At 46.6% G+C, this 22,810-nt stretch overlaps 1 protein-coding gene across 2 annotated transcripts in view; it reads right to left on the reverse strand.

The window, feature by feature from the left end:
• The window catches only part of GRIN3B (glutamate ionotropic receptor NMDA type subunit 3B), a 426,090-nt gene that overhangs the window by 113,566 nt on the left and 289,714 nt on the right, over window positions 1–22,810 (reverse strand). For both annotated transcript variants that reach the window (XM_075314677.1, XM_075314668.1), the window contains exons 5-6: window positions 16,377–16,492; window positions 15,744–15,895 (exon numbers count right to left, since the gene is read on the reverse strand). In XM_075314677.1, the coding sequence (XP_075170792.1) occupies window positions 15,744–15,895; window positions 16,377–16,492 (268 nt within the window). The remainder of the gene's footprint in view (window positions 1–15,743; window positions 15,896–16,376; window positions 16,493–22,810) is intronic.

Consider the following 22,810-nt stretch of genomic DNA (forward strand, 5'->3'; position numbering starts at 1 on the left):
GAGGCTATCTTATACATGGACTATGGGGGTGCATTATAAAACATTGGGGACTATGTGGTGCAGTGTAATATATGGAGAACTATGGGGTGAATTATTATATATGGAGAACTATGAGAAATTCATTATAATAATTGGAGGGCTACTTTATACAAGGAGGACTATAGGGCTGCATTATAATATATGGAGGCCCATGTGGTGCAGTATAATACATGGAGAACTATGGGGTGAAATATAATACATAGAGAACTATGAGAAATTCAAGATAATAATTGAAGGGCTACTTTATACATGGAGGATTATGGGGGTGCATTATAATATATGGAGTACTATGTGGTGCAGTATTATATATTGAGTACTATGGGGTGAATTATAATGCATGGAGAACTATGGGAAATGCATTATAATACATGGAGGACTATGGAAGTGTATTCTAATATATGAAGGGTTATGTGGGACCCTTTATACTATTTGGAAGGCTATGTGGGTGCCATTATTGTATTTGGAGAACTATATACAAGGGGGGACAAAGATACAAGCAGGGGATGGGAACGTTTTGTGCTGAGGGAAAAAGGCTCTTTTCCCTCAGCACCCAGCTTTCCCATGCTCTGCTATACATCTTCTCTCAGCACCCAGCTTTCCCATGCTCTGCTATACATGTCTCAGCACCCAGCTTTCCCATGCTCTGATATGGGAAAGCTGGGTGCTGAGGGAAAGATGTATAGCAGAGCATGGGGAAGCAGTGTGCCGAGGACAAGATGGATATCAGAAAATAGGAAAGCTGGGTGCTGATAGAGGGATTTCAGATCATGGGAAATCTGGGTGCTGTGGGTAAGAGCCAAGTGCCAGCATCATTATCCTGTACCCCGAGTGTCAGTGTCATTATCCTGTACCCTAAATGTCGAAGTACGTGGATGGGGGGCCCAGGTCTGAACTTTGCACAGGGGCCCATCAAACTCTAGTTACGCCCCTGGCCCTAGCCATCGACTCGCCCGTTCCCAGGTAAGGAAAGGGTGTATAACCAGTATGGACCCGGTAATACCTCTGCTCTACTTCCTGAGAGAAAGCTCTTAGAGAGCTTACCACTGCATGTTCTCTCTCTGCTTCCCCAAGGCATTCTGACTAAAATGAAAGTAACTGTCCCTTTTGTAACTTCCCTCTGCACGTGTCCCCACCTCAGGAATGTCCTCTCTGCCTGCGGTGTGAGGCTGTGTGAGCAAAAACGAAACTTACCAGGTTAACCTCTGCCTGCCTGGATGGATATTATAAGATACATAACAATACATATATAAAATACAATACTCTGTAGCACCCAGTCTCAGGGGCGCTACACATGCATGATGCGCACATGCGCAACCGACAATTATAACTGTGGGAATCTTACTGTGCTAAAATGCAAACTACCAGGCCTACTCAACCAAAAGCCTGCCAAATGAATCATGTCTGCTGCTTCTTTCTCCTCCAGCGTCACCATCAAAACTATTTTCCCACAGGTCTTCGGCTGCAGAACCTCTACTTGTGTCGCGGGCGGGGAGGACGCCGCCGCTGCTGCGTGCTCGCTAACGCTTGGGTCTGGCGCTGGTGCGGCTGCTGCTGCTCGGTGGCTCGAGCGGTGGGCCGGATCCGGGGACTCGAGTGGCGCTCCTCGCCCGTGAGTGAAAGGGGTGTTTGGTTTGGGGGATTTAGTCTGTGACGCCACCCACGGGTCGTGGTGAAGGTGGGCATCACCGCTGCCGGTGACGGGGATGCCGGGAGCGATGGTAGGGAGCAGCAGGGATGTTGTTTTCCCCCTCCGTGGGTAGGGGTCGGTGGTCCCGGGGCCCGATGATGTGACGGGGAGGCAGGGTTGGTGAGGTGCAGGGTTGCAGGGACAGCACGGCGCGGTGCCGGATGGCACGGGTGTACTCACTCAGTAAGAGATGCACAAAGTCCTCAGTAAACCAAACAGCTGGATGGACGGGTCCCGCAGCTGGCTGCAGTGTCTCTCCCCGGACAGGTGATGACGACTGTCTTTCCCTGCACCTTGATGCTCTCGTTTGACTACTATGGATCCCCAACGGTAGTCCGCTCCCCGGTGTATGGATGCCGGAGGAGCCCGTTTGCCCGCAGGCGCTGGTCCTTGGGTCTCTAGCTTTAGGCTGTATACCCTCACGGTGTGGGCGGTTGCCTTCTATCGGGTCTTTGGTTGTTAGGAAACCCCTGGGGTTCCGGTCACATTCGGATTTGACTATTGTTGGTGGCTCCAAGCCTGGTCGGGGTCCGATGGCCCTGCCTGTGTGTGCTGGCTTCACTTCGCTCCCCGATTGGTACCGGCGGGCCAACGCCCGACCCCGGTCCTACGGTTCCGCGTTCCTTCACCACTCCTGCAGACGGCCACCACCGTCTGCCAACCTTGCTGTCAGTGCCTGGGCCACAAACCCAGACACCCAAGTGTTTACTCCTCACTCCTCAAGCTCCAACACTCAACTGTCACTTTTCCCACCTCCAGGCCTGTGAACTCCTCGGTAGGTGGGGCCAACCGCTTGGCTCCGCCCCACCTGGTGTGGACATCAGACTCTGGAGGGAGGCAACAAGGGTTTTTATTTGGCTGATGTCACTGTCTAATGGGGGTGGGGGTGTTTGTGTGTTATCTGTGACGACGTCCAGGGCGCCACATTTGTTAACCCGCTACAGTCAGGGTAAGTGGGAGCCCGTCAGCTGTTATGGAAGTAACTATGCCTGGTGTTTTTGACGCATGCAAGACACCAAGCACACCACGTTTCTCAATCCATTACATCTCTACCTACATCTCCCTCACAGTCCACTGGTCGGTCATGTACACCCTACTCAACCCTCTCTCAGAACAGCAGCCAGCCCTCTAAACTGTTGGCCATGAAAATGTGGTCTTTCCACCTGGTGGATACAGACTGTTTCCAATACCTGATGTCCGTACCAGTTGCCCAGTCACCATTATTACTCTAATAAAGCTGTGCCTGTGCTACACCATGTCGCAGACAACATGACCTTTTTCCTTGAAAACCTCTGTCTGCCAGGGTGCATTTCCCCACTGACACCTGGACAATCAAGCATGGCCAGGGGCATTACATCTTACTGACTAGGCACTGGGTTACTCTGGTGGCTGCGGGGGCAGGCAGGGAAGGAACTTTTTCCCAAGTCTTGAAATCCCCAAAAGGGTGGGATAAACCTCTACTGCTTCCTCCGCTGCTTCTGTTTCCTCCACTACCTCCACTTGCACCTTCAACTCCTCCTTTAATGAAACACGCATTCCAATAGTGCAGAGAGAATCTCTCCTACCTCCATATAGCTCAGCCACCACTCAATGCAATCAGGGAGTGCTGTAATTAATATGCATTGGAGAACCCAGTCAAGACAGCTGCAGAGTTGTGGCTCAGTTTGAGCAAAGCCTGCCTCCACTAAACCTGGAGCCAGGGAAGGACATGTGCGATAACTGTACAAACCTGGTGGTGACCCTGCACCTGGGTGACATCACACATGGGCTTTGCATGGCTCATGTCTTCAACCTGGTTGTGCAGCAATTTTTAGTCCACTATTCTGGCCTAGATGAGCTGCTATAGAAGGCACGGTCATTGTGTGCTCACTTCCTCCGTTCACACCCCACGGCGAATTGACTTTCAACACTACAAAGGTCTTTCAGCCTACCGGTTAACCGGTTGATATGTGATGTGCAAACACGGTGGAATTCCACTCTGCAAATGTTGCAGAAACTGTGGCAGCTGCAGAGAACACTGCAGTCCAGTTGTGGGGCAAATTACAATTGCAGATTGGGAACAGATGAAGGACCTCTGTAACCTCCTGCACAGTTTTGAAATGGCTACAAAGATGGTTAGTGCTGACTATGCCTTCATCAGCATCACTATTCCAGTCATGTACATGTTGGAGCACACTTTGAATAGTTTGTGGGAGGAGGTAGTGGTCCCAGAGTTAGAGGAGGATGAGGAAGGGATACCATTTCTTGTAAGGTTCGGACAGTCGTCGTACAGGCTTGTGTCATGGGAGGGCGGAGTACATTGATCAATGTGGGCTCATGCCAACAGACAAACTGGTAGTGAAGGCGCAGGAGCCAAGGAACAAAAGAAGGAGGAAGAGATGATGGACGCAGAAAACTCAGGCGATGGAGAAGATATTGATCCAGTCTCTGTTTGTGGTTGATGGGAGGGGATAGAGGAGGCAAGCTTCAGTGTTACCAAGCCACCAACAAAACATGGACTTGGACCTCATGGAAATGTCTGAAACATAAGCACCTTCTTACTGCGCTATCTGCAACATGATGTCTGTATTGTTAGGATTAGAAATAGTGCTGACTACTGGGGTGGCACTGTTAGATCCATGGTACAAAAGTAAATTTAACAAGATGCTTCTGTGACGCCCTGGACTAGACAGGTAGTCAGAAACATAACATCACACACACACCCTCCCCTGGATAGTCAACATTAGTCAAGCAAAATCCTTGTTGCCTCCTCCAGGGTCTGATGTCCACACCAGGTGGGGCAGAGCCAGGCGGTTAGCCCCACCCACCGAGGAGTTCACAGGCCTGGAGGCGGGAAAAAGCAGTAGATTCGAGTTGTAGTTGAAAGGGACAGGACAGAAACTGTTGGTGTCTGGGTAGGAGCCCAGGCACTGTCAGAAAGGTCGGCAGATGGTGGTGGCCGTCTGCAGGAGGTGGTGCAAGTCAGCGGAACCGTAGGACCAGGGACGGGCGGTGGCCCGTCGGTACCGAGCCGGGGGGCAGATCTGCACCAAGCACAAAGGCAGGGCCATCAGATCCCGACCAGGCTAGGAGCCGCCGACAACGGTCAAATCCGATAGTGACCAGAACCCCAAGGGTTCCTTAACACCCAAAAAAATAAGGAATAACGTTTGGAACACCATTCTAAGTCTGAACTGGGTGCAAAAACCTAAAAAAACATCACTATGGGGAGATAAGGTATGCACACCAGTGACTATGTAAGGGGAATACATGAAATAGCAGAAACTGCATTGTGAATACTGACTTGAAAAATCCAATAGCTATATGTAAGAGTGAAAATGTGAAAAATGGAATCTGCATTACTGCCATGAACATATGAATCAAGAGAAATTTAGCTACTGAATTGATCAATGCAATAGAGCCCCAACACTACGCCAAAGTATTTCTCTACGTTGGGGTCCCTAGCTTGTGTGTGTCCTCTCATGCAGTTAAAAAACTTACCGTGTATGGGAAGCTGAGACCCAGGCTATTTATGCGCATTTTTCACATTTTCACTGTTACATATAGCTATTGGATTTTTCAAGTCAGTATTCACACAGCAGTTTCTGATATTTCATGTATTCCCCTTACATAGTCACTGGTGTGCATACCTTATCTCCCCATAGTGATGTTTTTTTAGGTTTTTGCACCCAGTTCAGACTTAGAATGGTGTTCCAAGCGTTATTCCTTATTGTTAGTAGTTTTTCGTTTGTGAACCCTCCCCAACCACACCTATTGCCAATCCATATCATACGCATAAATAGCCTGGGTCTCAGTTTCCCATACACGGTAAGTTTTTTAACTGCATGAGAGGACACACACAAGCTAGGGACCCCAACGTAGAGAAATACTTTGGCGTAGTATTGGGGCTCTATTGCATTGATCAATTCAGTAGCTAAATTTCTCTTGATTCATATGTTCATGGCAGTAATGCAGATTCCATTTTTCACATTTTCACTCTTACATATAGCTATTGGATTTTTCAAGTCAGTATTCACACAGCAGTTTCTGCTATTTCATGTATTCCCCTTACATAGTCACTGGTGTGCATACCCTAACACCGAAGACCCGACAGAAGGCAACTGTCCACACAGTGAGGATAAAGAGCCACTGCCATAGGCTACAAATCTAAGGGCCAGCGCCTGCGGGCAAAACAGGCTCCTTCGGCACATACACGCCGGGGAGCGGACTACCGTTGGGAAACCATCGGAGTCAATACATCTTACAGTGGTGCAAGGAAAGACAGCCACCATCAACCTGTCCGGGGAGAGCAAAGACACTGCAGCCGGCTGCGGGACCTGTCCATCCAGCCGTTTGGTTTACCAGAGACTCTGTACCTGAGTGAGTACAACAGTGCCATCCGGCACCGCGCCGCACTGCCTCTGCAACCCTGCACCCCAGCTATCCTGCCTCCCCGTACCACCACCGGGCCCCGGGATCACCAATCCCTACCCACGGAGGGGGAACCAACCTCCTAGCTGCTTCCCACCATCGCTCCCGGGATCCTTGTCACCAGCAGCGGTGGTGCCCATTATCACCACGACCCGTGGGTGGCATCACGGACTATCCCACCAAACAAACCACCCCTTTTTCACTTGTGGGCGAGGAGCGCTGCTCGAGTCCCCGGGTCCGGCCCACCGCTTGAGCCACCGAGCAGCAGCAGCCCTGGACCCCAGCGTAGCGAGCGTGGCCCCTCCGCCCGCGACACTTCCCCCTCTGGAAAGAGATGTGCGGATGCTGGAGTATTGAAACCAGCTTGTACACCATTTTAACAGTAGTTTTCCACAAGACAGCAGTGAGGCACACAGTGTTCTAGAATGCCAACCATGAGAACATTGCGTCATCAACACAGAAATATTAGCAGGAGTTCAAGTGGAAGAAGCAATTTCAGTGAGGTTTGGCACAGATGTTTTTTAGACAATCACATGTGCCAGCAAAACAGAGTAGAACTCTGATAGATAGTGAAGGACTGGAGAGGATGGTGCAGGAGTATTTACAGGTAAATATCGATGCCATAAAGGGGAGGATTGGACCTTTTTGCATTTTGGTCTTCAAAGATGCAAAAGTAGCCTGAGCTCACCAGTCATGCCTTGGTAGTTTTGGCCTGCCCAGCAGCCAGCGTTCTTAGAATGTGTCATCAGCGCTGCTGGCAGTGTGCTGACGGATACGTGCATCCGGTTGTCCCCTGAAAATGTAGACCAAATAACTTCAATAAAGATGAACGAGTTATGGATGTCTTTTCTTGTAAGCCTGACCTTACATTTTGAAAATGTCAAGACTCCAAGTAGGGTTTCAAAATTGTATTTTGCCTGTAGTGCCAGGGTTCTGGAGTAAGAAGCTTAATCCTGTCACTCATATACATTTTGATTTTTAAAATGGAAATGCCAGGCCACATCCTGTGTGTTGCCTGTACCATTCCTCACTGCTGTGCAAAAACACTATGGGGAAGTGGGGAGACAATTGATGCCACTGTCTTGCTGGCTACCAGAAGTATTTTTAAACATCAGGAGTCTAAGATGGGTCTCCAAGTTGTATTTTGTCTGTACTGGCAGGGGTGTGGGAGCACCAACCTTATACCTATCTCCTATCCACCTCAATATTTATGTCAATAGTCTAGAAAGCCAAAACACTGGGGCTGCATTGTAAAACAAATTTTTGCTGTTTTGGAAGCTTTTTAATCACTCCTAAAGGTGTTTGCTCTGTCTTAGGTTTGCCCTCCCATTGAATCCAATGGTGTTCAAAAGAGGGTTGGCGAAGATAGGGTTTGTTCGCCAAGGCTTGGTGAACTGAAATTTTAAAGGTTTGCTCATCTCTAGTGGGGAGTTGGAGGAAGAAGTAACAAGAAGAAGAAAAGAAGGTAGTAAGTTTATGCATAGAACTACAGAGGCGTTTCATGGATCAAATGAGCTAGATAGAATATCAGCCTTTCGGTTTTTCTTGGTTGCATGGTAGCAGGAGATAAAGTTTAACTAAGAAAAAGACCATTGAGCTTCTTGGTGATTCAGCATAAAGGCAGAATTCTTGTATTGTCTGTATAGGTGTTTGCCAGATACTTAGCTCCTTCAAACCAATGTTACGATTCCTCTAGAGCTAATTTAATGGCTAAGAATTTAGTATCAACATTAGAATAATTCCGTTATGATGGAGAGAATTTTTTGGATAAGAGGCCACAAGACAAATGTTATTAACTCAGAGGAATTTAACTGATCCTACACCAATAGCAGAGGGCTTTGACTTCAATGAGGAACAGACTATTGACAGGGTAGAGTAAGACTGGAACTGCAGAAAATTCTCATATATATATATCTCAATCAACACCCAACAGCGTGAAGGGAAGGAATATAAGGGTGCAGTCATGGACTCTGAAAAAACACTATCGTTAACTATGTATTTTTTATCACCCATTACAGCACCATGGAGAGAATTACAGAGAATAAGGAATTTTAGGGAGTGACCATAGCCTGTCGATCACATCTACCAAAAGTGAGAGCAGAATTCAGTACCTAGACGTCTTGAATCCAACCAGTTTTAAGAATTTGCACACTTCTAAATGAGAAGCATAAGAATATCAACAACTTAAGATTAGAAATTCGTAAACCTGAGGTTAGCGCAGTGTTCATACCAACCACAGTTTATAATAAAAGAAACAGTTCAGGTTTGGAGATCTGGTGCTTTACGTATGCAAACCATTTGTGTGAGCATCGCTGTGCTTGGGTACACTTGGCATTCAGCGCACCCTCCCACTGAAGTGTTCGGTTTATGGCTGGCTGCATGTGGACAGAGACCCAAACTGCCAAATTAGTGACTACGATTGAGGTTCAGGTAAAGTTTGGGTCCCAAACGGAACTAACTAAAATCCGGCTGAACCAGCTGAACCGAATGTCCATGGGTTTGCTTATCTCTACAACTGGTTGTTGTGGCCAATCCCCAATAGCTGAAACATTCTCTCGATCTATAACATGGCGTGGGGCGGTAGCTGTGGGCAAGATAATTCTCTTACTATCTGAAACCAGGGGCGGACATACTACCAATACAGGAGCACAGTGTCACCATCAAAACTAAGTGGAGAGGAAGGGGGGCCTGTACCCGAGTCATTTGGAGACAAAGGGAGAAGCTCAGCTGCCCTCATCAAAAGATGCTGGATAGGATCCCCTTCCTCTCATATTGTTGATGTTTCTACTGGTTCTGATGATACAGACTCGATACTGAGAGGAGAGAGTTGCATGGTGTGAGACTCTCCATCTGCACAACCTACAAGGAGGAGGGTTGCTCTGTGTCCAGAATAAAAGTCTTCACAGTATGCAATTTCTCTCATATGGATCTGCACAAGAGGGGGATGGTAGAAAGGGAGAGGCAATCGTGTTAAGTAGCTAAATGTAAATACTACCCATAGACAGTATAAGGAGTCAGGAGATGTCCCCTAATAGTTAAAGACACTGCATTCAGTGACCTCCACTGCCCCATAGAATAATACTGGTTTGCAGACTATCCTATAAAACATCAGATAGAACTTGTCCAGGTTATACACTCGGGTGGGTGAGGGAGCCCTTAAAGTCACATGTTGGAGCAGGAAGCTTCAAAAGAGGACTGTGGTTAAGTCTGATGGCGGACAATTGCAGCTACTTGTAAAAAAAAAAATTGTAAGAATTTTGTTAATAAAATAATACTTCATTGATTTTATAGGGGTTGTCCACTACTTACACAATCCAAATGTGCTCCCCCATGAAAATAAAAAAAGCCTATACTCGCCACCAGTGTTGGTGCGGTTCCAGTCTTGTTGGAACTCACATTCCTAGCGCACACACAACATTGTTATGACACCCAAGCCCCATACCTAACCAGTGCCAGCTTCTCACATCCCACCTTCAGAAGGTTAAGTAGTTAACAGAATGTGAGTGCTGTGGCTGCTGCTCACTTCCTGTTACTTACTCCTGTGTCCAAAGGAGAGGTGCCAGAAACTGGCACTGATTGAGCGTGGGGCTCTCGTGTTATGTCACATGAGCCCTTGTAACACAAGTTCCAACATCGCTGGAACTGCGCAGGTACCGAGGGTGAGTATAGGCTTTGTTATTTTAATGGGGCCACACATGGGGAATGGGAAGGGGTTGTCCAAGTAGTGGACAACCCCTTTAAAGTCAATGAAGCTTTAATTTGTTAAAATTCTTACACATTTTCTACAAGAGGCTGCAATTGTCCTCCATCAGACTTGTCAGTGTCACATTAGGCATTAGGGAATAACAGGCAAACAACGAAAAGGGAGGGAAGGGGAAGATGGTGACCCCTTATAAAACCTTCCCGTGGCTCTCCTAATGTTCTTAGATAGGTTCCGCACATATGTGCCACGCAGGATACCTAGATCTTGATTGAACCGGAAATGGACCCTGGAAAGTGACTGGACGGGTTAAGGACTAATCAAGCCCACTAAGTGCTAAAGAACACACAGGGAAAACCAACAGGGAAATACAAATGGACAACTTATCTCCATGATGACTTTGGGATAAATACAGCAACGTGTCGCCATAGGAGATTCCAAGCCAACTGCTTACAATCTTGACAGCATAGGAGTAACTATCACCAGCAACAAACCAAGAGGAAATGCAGGTATATATGGACACAGGGAATGGAGATAAGGATTAGCAGCTGAATTGCCAAGGTGTCCTCAGGGTCCTAAAGTTAACTTTACAGAGAAGGTACATGAAACTCAAGTCACACCAGAGAAGAAAGAATAAAATATCAAGGAGCAATTTGTGAAACCAAACGCAGTGACCTTCTGCATCTGGACACCACAGAGTTGTCTGTCAACAGTGACACACCCGTGACAATCACGACGTTTTGTTGTGGTCCTGAAATCTCACGCTTATGCAATTGCTAACATTTCACTGTCATATTTCACCCTTCAATGTGCATTGGCCTTATGTTTATTCTGCGCAGGCGCAGATCACTAGAGTGGAAGTACCAGAGCTCACAGCCTCCAGATGTCCAAACAGCTGGGAACTCCAGGAACCTTCAACGCTCCTGTAAGGTTTCTGGGCCTCTGCGCTACTAGACTGTGCTGCTGCCATTACACACAGACAGTCCGGCACTGAAATCACCTGAGGTGACTTCTCGCAGCTCTCTGTGTCCCGGAGGTAGCGGTGAGCATTCACTTATTCTAATATCATTGATCACCCTGGCCTCCGGATGTAGCAGAGCTGGGACTTCTTGTGGATTACGTAGTACTTGCAGGTGTTTGGGGTTGTTAAATTGGTGAAAGAGGGTGTGTTTTTGAGGGTTTTATTTTTTTATGTAAAATAAATGTGTATGTGTTTTTTTTCTTTTTCCTTACAGTTTACAATGGGGGTGGGGGGGTGCTCAGACACCCTTCATTAACAACCCGGCGCCACTGCACCAGCGAAATTGTCATGAGCTAAGTAAAACGTCACAAAAGGCATATCTAATGGATGCATCAATTGAGGGGCGGCTGCAGGCTGCTATTTTTAGACTGGGGATGGCCCCATTACCATCGATCTTCCCAGTCTGACAGTACTAGTCCCCAGCTGTCAACTTTACTTGTGCTGGTGAAATCACAAATAGGCACTGGACAGAAAGTAATTTTTTTTTCTGCTACTTCCAATCACAGTAATACTAGTAGCAAAATGGCTACATCATTACTGTGATTGGCAGGCAATCCCTGCATGTTTAATGTCTGAAAATCAGGTGCCAAACATGTGCAGAGGGGATTTGAACCTCAAGAGGTGAATACTCGACAAATATCCTGATTACCTTAATATTTGTGCGAGTAACATAGTGCCGAATATATTCGCTCATCACTACAAAGAAATAATACTAAGGTTACTAATTCAATTGATGAATCTTGTAGTATGATTATTAATCCAATCTTTCAACCCAAATCCTCCTTTAATCCTACCCACCATAAAGCCACTATACCCACTATAAAGGGTATCAATAGTGCTGGTCATTACATATACACAACTTAGATGCAATACAATATATCCATACTCAATATTTTTCAAGTTAACATTTATAAACAAACATTTTGGACCGCAATGGGCAAGTCACTCCTAGTTTTGCTAACCTTTATGTCTGTCATGTTGAGGAAAATTTCATTTTTAAAAAATTTTAGTCTAAGTATATTGTCTTCTATAGAAAATTTATAGATCACCTATTTTTTATTTGGGACAATCAAAACAAAGATCTAAAGCATTTTTAAATCACCTAAATAACAATAATTAGGGCCTGTCTTTTTAGCATACAGTGTCCTGTACACAAATTGAATGTTTGGATATTGTTTTTAATACAGGAGGGATTTCGAAAAAGTCGATTCTAATAGCTATTTAAATTATGGAAGTGCACACTATGAATGGAAAACAAATATTTCCATTCACCCATTTAAATATATTAGACAAAACTTCACAGAAATGAATGACTATATTGCCCTAAGTGATGTTAAAAAATAATTTTTGCTCAAAAAGATAGCCACTAAGAATGGTAGAACAAGCTAGATCCACAGCTGGTGCTTTATCACGAAGTGTGAGATACCAAAAGTGAACAGAACATCCAGGGGAAAGTAGGCAGGGATAAGTAAAAATCCGTCTTTATTTAACCCATTAAAATATTACCGCTACATTATTAGCACCTACAGATTATGTCGCGGATGGGTGCCGCCTCCGCTGCGGCAACGGGGCTGCTCGAGTGGCGCTCGGATCTGGGATTGTGTTTTGGGTTCGAGTGGTGACCGGACCTGGGGCTCGTGCAACCGCCCGTCCTCGCACACAGTGAAAAAGGGGGGGTATTTACAAGGGAGATTGTCTGTGCACGCCACCCGTTGGTTGCGGTGATGGGATGGTGGCACTGCCGCTGCCTCTCGGGGCCGGCGTCCGGGACTGATGGTGTTGGGGCAGCAAGGTGGTATTACCTCCACGGGTAGGGGAGGTGTAGTCCCGGGGCCCAGGTGCAGGTAGGGAGGAGTGCTGGGGCGCCGTTGTCAGCTTGGACTGGATGACACCGGTGTACTCACAGTTTGGAATGATTCACACAGTCTGTATTGTAAACCAAAGCCGGATGCCGGTTGCCTCTGGAGGGTTGTGCTGGTCCCACACACGGGTTGGCAAGGTAGGGGCCCTTCCTCCTGCACGTGTGTCTTGCTGTGTGTTGATTAAACCTGCCTGGAATGGGAGAAATCCGCTCCCCTGCAGCTTTGTACGCAGAGGGAGCCGTTGGTGAACCGTGGGATCTTAATGGGTTCTTGGCGGACACCCTATCCCCCTCGTTGGGCTGCCGGTCTGCTCTATCTGGGCTCCTCTCCTCAGAAACAAGGCCTGGAACCTTGTCCCACAGGTCAATTAACAAGGGGCTTGAAGCTTGCCTCGTCCTAGGGTCCTGGTACCCCGCCTGTGTATGGCCTCCAGACCGGATTCCCGATGTCTGTACTGGCAGGCTACAACCCTGCCCCGGTCCACTTCAGGTCTCCCGTGACCGGATCTCCATCGCCTGTGGCCCTACAATGCCATCTGCCACCTAGTTGGTCCTCCCGTGGTCCAAGGGCTCCAACCCTGACCACACTGCACTTCAGCTCCTCTCACCGACTGCACTGAACTGAAAACTCCTTTTAAACTGACTGGTTCCCACCCCTTGTCACTTCAAGACCCCTAGGTGGGCGTTCCAATCCACCTGGTCCTGCCCACTGGTGTGTCCTAGCTGTCATGGGGGGGGCGACTAGAATTTGGGGCTGGTTTTCCTATGTGTGGGATGTGTGGTGTTAATTCCCAAGGAGGAGGTGATTCCTGTACCCTTGGTGGGGGGTACAGTCATCTGTGACTACCTGGTTTTGCCAGGGCGTCACAATTACACGGGGTAAAAGTTCCAAAGCGTTTCGACAAATGTTGTTATGGCTTATTCATTTGTACTTAAATAAAGAGGGATTTTTAATTATCCCTGTCTACTGGATGTTCTTTTCTCTTTTGGAATTTTTGTAGCCAGGACCATGGTGTTTCCTTGTGGACAACGTAATACATTCTGGACCTCTTCGATATGGTGAACTGGATGTGTATTTTTTTTGTGTGAGATGAATAATAACTATCACAAAAAAAGTTCAACAAAATTAATTTCAAAACCAAACCGTGAATAGTGTGAATCATAAATGTATTACAAATATTTTGGACAAACATTCTACTTTAAAGAATGATCCACTTCTTAGCAATATTATCTCAAACACACTTATGTATTGTAGGTCTTATGCAGGCTTCACACGGTACGATCTATCGTGCGATTGCACGAGCGATCGTACCCGTCCTCGTCGTTTGTGCGTCACAGGCAATTAGTTGCCCGTGCACACAAACTCGTTAAACCCCCGTCACACGTACTTACCTGCTGAGCGACCTCGCTGTGGGCGGCGAACATCCTCTTCCTGAAGGGGGAGGACGTTCGGCGTCACAGCGACGTCACACAGGGGCCGGCCAATAGAAGCGTAGGGGCAGAGATGAGCGGGATGTAAACAGCCCGCCCACCTCCTTCCTTCCGCATTGCCGGCGGGAGCCGCGGGATGCAGGTAAGCTGTGTTCATCGTTCCCAGGGTGTCACACGGAGCGATGTGTGCTGCCTCGGATACGATGAACAACCGGCGCCATTAAAAATTAACAATTTTTTAAAAATAAGAGACGAGTACACGACTCACGATTTGTGAGCGATTCTGCGTCGCTCGGAGGTGTCACACGAAACAACGTCGCAAGCGATGCCGGATGTGCGTCACGAAAACAGTGACCCCGACGATGCATTGCTCGATAGCTCATCTCATGTGACGCCTGCATAAGTCTACAAAAAATGTAATTGCTCCAAGTAAATAAACAGAAGGACAAAAAAAAGTGTTTTATGAGATTTCCCTTTTCCCATAGATAAGAGGAAGTTTTACGTGTAGTATTCATAAATGTAAGTGCTGTAACAATATAGTACACCGCAGATCCACTAAAGGGGGCTTTACACGCAGCGATATTGCTAGCGAGCGTACCCGCCCCCGTCGTTTGTGCATCACGGGCAAATCGCTGCCCGTGGTGCACAATATCGTTAGGAGCCATCACACGGACTTACCTGCCTAGCGGCGTCGCTGTGTAAGTAAGCCGTAGGTAAGTCCGTGTGATGGGTGTAAGCGATGTTGTGCGCCACGGGTAGCGATTTGCCCGTGACGCACAAACGACGGGGGCGGGTACACTTGCTAACGATATTGATAACGATATCGCAGTGTGTAAAGTGCCTTTAAGATATTTAACATAAAATTGAAATTGTGGTAGTTCTATGTGGATGGCGCCAGAGGCATCATCCACGTTAGTCATCAATGGAGGATGGCAATCAGCGCCGAAAGGAGAGACAGGAGCCATAACCTAGGACAAACATCGGACCATCTGAAATGTAGTCAGTCATAGTGTAAAGTAAACTACTCTATACTCATTAGGACAAGGAAGTACAAGAAGCAATGGGATGAAACTTAAAGGAAGGAGATTCAGATTAGACATTAGGAAAAACTGTGTGACAGTGAGGGCAGTCAGGGAGTGGAACAGGCTACCACGGGAGGTGGGGAGCTCTCCATCAATGCAAAACTGCAAGCGGAAGCTGGATACACATATAGCTGGGATGATTTAGGAAAGCCTGCACTCACAGGAGGTTGGACCTGATGGCCCTTGAGGTCCCTTCCAACTCTACCATTCTATGATGCTATAACCAGACCCAAGCATTTACATGCATGGCAGGAGTTTTTATAGAAGTATTTGGGAGGTCTAAAGAGGGAGTCAGGGGACAACATGCACCTTTATGGAATGCAGCACAGGTGCTATTTTTGGTTTAGAACTCAAAAATCTGGTGACCGCTGACCCTTTAACTATAAACGTAGAAGATGGGTATATTATTTTTTTTAGATTTTTTAGTCAGTTCACATGGCCAGAAAACCCAACACATAAAATTGAGAAAAAAATAGCACTAAGCAGATTGTTGAAAGTTCTATATAGATTACCTCTGTCACAGCAAACACCCGTTTTCCACAAGGTACCATTTTGTACCACTTGTCATGCAGCGTGTCCATGAATCCAGATGACTTATAACGACTTATGAATTCAGATATATTAGAGGTTAGGGCTGAGTTTTGTGGAAGACCAATTCCGTAACCTGAGTAGAAATAAAAACATGTCAAATTTATCTTATACCACTTTTTTAAATCAACATACCAGCATTTTCTTTTATTTCACCACCGACGTGATGCTCACAATCTAAATATACTCACCTTCCACTGTCTTCATCTGTTATCCACATCGCTCCCATCGTTCTTCTACAGTTTGTAACCTGCTGCCTGCTGCAGTGTTTCATGGTGCAAGCCGAAGGTCACAACTCAACATAGGTCTATGAGAGCCTCATTTTTGCTCTCATGGAGTTGTATTGAGAGCTTGTGACTTAACTTCTGGCCAGGCAGAAGTTATGAGCACATGAAGGCAGAGCGGGACTAGAGTGACGCCAAAAAATATTAAGATTGAAGAGGGTGAGTATAAGACCAGGGACGAGGAACTCAAATTTAAACAAAAAAATAAAAAAAGACCAAAAACAAATGCTCGAGTAGTGCTTTAAATCAACTCAAAAATTAATTAAATTCTACCTTCAATGGCAAAGGGTTTTCCCACAGTCAGCAGCTTGCAGTCTGAGTCTATGGATACCTCATAATCCAGCAAAGCTTTGTCCATAATAAAAGCATTCAATGTTGATGGGTCAGTCCTACAAAATACAAATATGCTTTAATCTATACCTTATGGAAGAACATATAGTATTGCCAGAATATACAGTACAATTTCTATAATGCAGTAAATCCACCGGTGGACACAGATGGCAGAGCTCCTTACAATGCCCACGTCCACCAGCTGCAGACGGCTCCTGTACTGGCCTGTGATGCAAGAGCACAGAGCTGCGCATGAACTTGGTCCTCCACATTTGGATACAAAAGGCCCTTTTAAAACTTTCCAAACGGTGATGATCTTGTAGTTTCCAACATAAAACTGAACTTTATAAATAATTTGAAGCAGAAGATTGAGCAAATATAACGGAAGAAAATCTGCTGATTTATTAAAATGTTCATATTGTGTTTTATTTTTAAACAGAATTAATTTACGTCTTCCTCTGAAAAGTTTCCCCGACATTTCGGTTCTCTTATTAGTTATTTTCATAGACTTTGCTCTGTCTCTTGTACAGTATTTCCCACTAATCCTAGATTAATGAAAAGTGACTAAAGCAATTTATTTAATATAAATTTTGAAATTAAATGATCACCCTTGAAAACAATGGATCTAAAATTATGTGCCAGATTCATCTATTAATATGTTTGCAGAGGATCCAGAGTTCCATAGGAACAGAAAGTCAAAGTTAAAAAATTCTAGCTAAATTCAGGCACCTCCACGTAAAGTTTAAGGCCCTGTGCGCACGCTGCAGATTTACTGCGGATTTTACCTTGGATTACCACGGATTTGCTGTAGAAAATGTGTCTAACATTGCTGCAGTCCTTCCCCAGCAAAACCTATGGGTATAAAAAAATGCTGTGCGCACACTGTTTTCTTATACCTGCGGATTTACCCACGAACTTTCCGCTGCGGAATTAATGTGCATGTCACTTCTTTTCTGCAGGTCCCTGCGGTTTTGTCATTATTAATAAAAACCTGCAAGGACCAACCTGCAGAAAAAACGCAGAAATTCCACACCAAATCGGCACCGAAACCGCACGCGGATTTCGTTGTGGTTTTTTACTACAGGTGCAGGATTTCTTTCAGAGGGTCCGGTTTTTCCTTAAGGAAAGTCAGTTTCTAGTGCGCACATAGCCTTAAGGTACATTTATATACAGTGGAAAACGATTTGTAATATTCTTGCTGCAGAGTTGTGAAATGAACATTTGGTACATGAAAGGTTACAGGGAACCTGTCAGGTCCCATATGCGTTTTGACCTACAAGCAGGGTGATGTGTGGCCTAGTAACCCCTTCCTACCCATCCCTGTGTTATAATATTGTGTAATATGAATGTATAAAAAAATGTTTTATTACTTATGTGTACCCTGTGTAAATGAGCAGAGGCTCTAGTCCAGTGGATGTTTTCCGTGGTATCATGCCCATGTAGGTGTGATACCATGGATTTACATGAGCAATGTTCCATCGCTCCTTGAGATCCCACATGTGCACACTTACCATGTACTCAGCCTTGTTATCTGGGTGCTTGCTTCTCGTCTTCAGACATGCACTGCGCATGACTGGAATCGCAGAAGCCTTCTGATCATGAGCAATGTGCGTCTGAAGATGAGAAGCCAGCACCCGGATAACAAGGCTGCAGGAATGTTAAGTGCCGTGGGATCTCAAGGAGCAACGGAACGTCGCTCATGTAAATCCATGGTATCACGCCAACAGGGGCGTAATACCACGGAAAACATGCAAACGTCCACAGGGCGATGCGACGCCCAGGGGACTAGACTCTCTGCTCATTTACATAGGGTACACATAAGTAATAAAAAAATTTTATACATGACATTGCACAATATTACAACACAGGAATAGGTAGGAAGGGGTTTCTGGGCCACACATTTTCCTGCTACTGGGTTAGAACACAAATTACCCAACAGGTTCCCTTTAAAAAAAAAAAAAAAAAAAAAAAAATTGACCTTCTATTGTGTTTGAAATAGAAAAAAATATTTTTCTAAACTGCTCTATTTAGTTTTTTTTTATCATCATTTAGTTTTTAATCATTTAGGTCAGGGGTGGGGAACCTCCGGCCTGCCGGCCGTATACGGCCCGCCATGCCCTTTTATGCGGCCCCTGGGCAGATTCCCAGGGGCGGCAGTGCTTGAGCCGCAACCGCCATCTTGTGGGCCGCCGGCCCTTTAAATCCGCACATGTGCTGCTGTGCTTACCAATGCGTTCTCCCGCTGGCCAGTGCCAGCGAGAGAGGACTTATTGTGTGGGCGGGTTTAGTGCTCTGTGTTGCCCGCCCCCCGAAGCTGCGTGCCCGCCTCTCGGCCCTTGGAGCTGCGTGCCCGCCCCCCGGAGCTGCGTGACCGCCCCCGGTCCTCGGAGCTGCGTGTCCGGTGCCTGTTCTCCGGTGCTGGGAGTCCGACGCTGCTGTGTGTCCAGCGCCAGCCCTCTGCTGATGTGTGCCCTGTCCAGTGCTTTGTGGCCCCATTCCCCTAAGTGCTGTGTGCCCCCCAATGCTGTGTATCACCCCAGGTTTGTGTGTCCCTCCTCCCCCCCACTGATGTCAGGGCTCCACAAGTGATATCTGTGCCCCCCCAGTGGTGCCTGCGCCCCAGCCCCTCGTGTGGTGCCTGCGCCCCAGGCCCTCTTGTGTGGTGCCTGTGCCCAAGCCCCTCTTGTGTGGTGCCTGCGCCCAAGCCCCTCTTGTGTGGTGCCTGCGTCTCAGCCCCTCTTGTGTGGTGCCTGCGCCCCAGCCCCTCTTGTGTGGTGCCTGCGCCCCAGCCCCTCTTGTGTGGTGCCTGCGCCCCAGCCCCTCTTGTGTGGTGCCTGCGCCCCAGCCCCTCTTGTGATGTGCATGTCCTCAGCATCTCCTGTGAATTATACATCACAGGAGGGGCGGGGGGCATATACATCACAGGAGGGGCTGGGGGCACATACATCACAGGAGGGGCTGGGGGCACATACATCACAGGAGGGGCTGGGGGCACATACATCACAAGAGGGGCTGGGGGCATATACATCATAAGAGGAGCTGGGGGCACATACATCACAGGAAGGCTGGGGGCACATACATCACAGGAGGGACTGGGAGCATATACATGTCCCAAGCCCCTTGTGTGATGTATGTGCCCCCAGTGTCTTCTGTGATTATACAGCAGTCCCAGTGGCTCCTATGTGATATATGTGCCCCCAGTGTCTCCTCTTTTGTGCAGCCCCTGAAGGTTGGTAGAAATTTCCAAATGGCTCCCGGCTGAAAAAAGGTTCCCCACCCCTAATTTGGTTATCAATAGATATGTGCCTGATGGGAGGAGACTTGCACCCAGTGGTAGTCCACTCTGGAAATGTTGCAAGCCATGGTATCACATTTAGGCAAGGCAGGGCTCACAGTAGCAAGAACAACATGAAGCCTGGCATTGTGTTAAAAACAGCTCCTGGGACACTTTCATAATCCATCATGAAGGCCTCTTCATTGCGTCCCCCATGTGGTGTCCAGAGCAATCTCTGATTCTCATTGCATCTAACACAAAAGCAGGACTCATTGCTTTAGAAAATAAACATGCATTATAACTTTCAATGCCATCTTGCAAATATGGCATGATGGCTCTGCACTATGGTAGTTTTTCAGATTTTGGCGTGAGGTCACTGGAATAACTGTAGCTTAAAATATGGCTCATAGCTCTGTGTCATATAAACACCTTCAGATGATTTTTGTAGATGTAGGAGAGTGATAGGTGACCTGCAACCCACTTAAGACAAAATTTGTTTTTATGAGACTGTATACTGTGTATTTATATATGTGTAGTGACTAGTTGTGGGCAGACCCAGACTGTGAAAGTCTGGATCCGCTTGGTTTCAAAAGTATCCAGGTGTCAGGCCTGGAGTTCTCAGGGAACTCGGGATAATTATCCCAGTCCGGCACTCAGTTAATGCAAAAAAAGAAAAAATAAAGAAAAAAAAATAATAAAGCAAGCAACGCTATACTTACCAAGCCTCCGGCACGGCTGTAACTGCTCCTGAGGCTGGCCATTCACTTCCAGGTCATGTATTAGGCTCATGCATATGCACTGCTTTCCCCCCTTATCAGTGTCTGTAATTGGTGGCAGTCAGATGCACCCCCACCCTGAGTGACAGCCTGTCTGACTCTTCCAATCATAGACCCGGTCTGCAGGTCTATATCATACAGTAAAAATAAAAAAATTGGTGTAGGGTCCCCTCCATATTTTGATGCACAGCACAGATAAAGCATATGACTATAGGGTGCAGCCCTCACCCCCATGCACTTATCTTCTTTGTGTATCAAAATAAGAGGTAGCGCATGTGGCTTTCTAAAAAAAAAAAAAAAGGCTGGGTAGACCCATGGTTATTGGGAGGCCCCCAGTCTAAAAATAGCAGCCTACAGCTGCCCAGCATTAAATGCCACAAATGCAGCCCTTTACCCGGCTCTTCCTGATTGACCTGGTGTGGTGGCAAACAGGGTAATGGGAGGTTAATCACAGCCCACAGCTACCACTAAGACCTAGATTTCTAATGACAGGTGTCTGTGAGCTGTGAGACCCCACCATTGTAATCTGTAAGGGAAAGTAAATAAACACCTAACTCTGAAAAAATCCTTTATTTTTAAACAGACAAAAAAACAGCCTCTTTCACCACTTTATTAACCCCAAAAACACCCCTGCAGGTCCAACGTAATCCACGTGAGGTTTCACAATGATTCTAGCTCTGCTACTTTACTGAAGGCACAGTGCATGATAATGGAACATGACCGAACGCTGTGAGGTTCAAGCGGAGACTGAGCCGCGATCAGCGGGGACGTCACTCAGGTTAGTTGTGGTCACAGCTGGAGGTTCCCAGGTCCTGACCCCATGTGACCTGAAAGATCTCTCACCGAATTCAAACACCTGCATCTCCTGGCAGAAAACTGCGTTTTTTTTCTAAGAGATGCAGATTTGGTGCTGAAATTTTTACATTATATTCCTGCACCTAATCTACACCTCCTGGTAAAAAAAACGCATCACTTGTGCATGCAGTATGATGCAGGTTTGTGTTTTTTTTTTTATTTACTTAAATTAGTGAAAAAAGGCATGTGGTCCTTCTTATTTTGATACATAGCCAATGTAAGAGCATGGCTAGGAACTGCAGCCTGTATCCGAGGACTTTATTTGTGCTGGGTATCATAATATGGGGGGACCCTATGCCAATTTTTTTATTTTTACTGTATGATAGACGCACATAGCCCCTGTAATTGTTAGCAATCAGGTACGGTCATTCAGGTTGGGGGTGCATGTAACTGCAACCAATCACAGGCACCGGTGGGCGGGGAAAGAAGGCATATGCATGAGCCTAATGAGTGGCCCCGGAAGTTAATAGGCAGCCTCAGGAGCAGTTACAGCAGCTCCAGAGCCTCAGTAAGTAGAGAGCGCCTGCTCCTATCTCCCTATCCCTTCTACTACCATTTTTAATTGCCGAATTCTGGTCCCAATAGACTTATATGGGGACTGGCGTCTAAATTCCGGGCAGGATCTCTTTTGTTTTTTTTTTTTTTGAAGTTCGGTTAGTCCCACTGATCCTGGATACCTGTGACTTCGCTCATCACTAATGGTGACAATAAGATGTGTAAGTTCCCCGTGTGTGGTTAAGGGTGCAGTAGTACTGGCACCCATTAGATGTCACAAGTTCAAGGTTCCCTAGTTGGAAGATAAAGCTTAAATCTCAGGTATAGTGACAGTGCTGTTTGAGATAACTAAAGAAGCCAGCCCACAGTGAAGAGGATATCGTTTAGGTTATTTCCTGATTTTAGGGAGCTCAGCTAGAGGCAGCGTTAAAGTTCAGTTAGTAGTGTGGTGTGGAAAAAAACAAGCCAAGGCAGAAATAATGGGCAAGAGGAAGTAAAGGTGACTGGGACCGGAATGCAGTTTAAGCTCCTTGGAGCAATTGAGGGACAAGAGAGGGCCCCCCCACATCCAAGAGGCTAGTGTGAACAGTGGCAGGTCAGTGTGGACTAATGGTCACTGACACTGGGGGAAATCGACTCAATGAGTGATCACGAAAAAGTATCATAGCCGTCTAGGGTAATCTAATCACAGCAATATACATTAACCTGTGTGGTTAGATACCCAGGGGACCGCAATGTGCCAACCGTGCCTACCCACCATGGCAGCCGCTGTCAACCTGTCTGCAGCCGTAACGGAAGAGCCGGTCAGTATTGAAATGTTAATGCCTTGTGAGAAACCTGTCGCATGAGAAGTGAAACAGTGTTGAAAACCTGTTACAAGTAAATTACATTCAGTTTATAACAATTGTGGACTCATCTTTAATAACCCTAAAGACGGAACCACACAGTGTGAACTGGACAATGAGAAGCTGGCTTGT

The sequence above is a fragment of the Anomaloglossus baeobatrachus genome, chromosome 1, assembly GCF_048569485.1.
Source record: "Anomaloglossus baeobatrachus isolate aAnoBae1 chromosome 1, aAnoBae1.hap1, whole genome shotgun sequence".
Lineage (NCBI taxonomy): Eukaryota > Metazoa > Chordata > Amphibia > Anura > Aromobatidae > Anomaloglossus > Anomaloglossus baeobatrachus.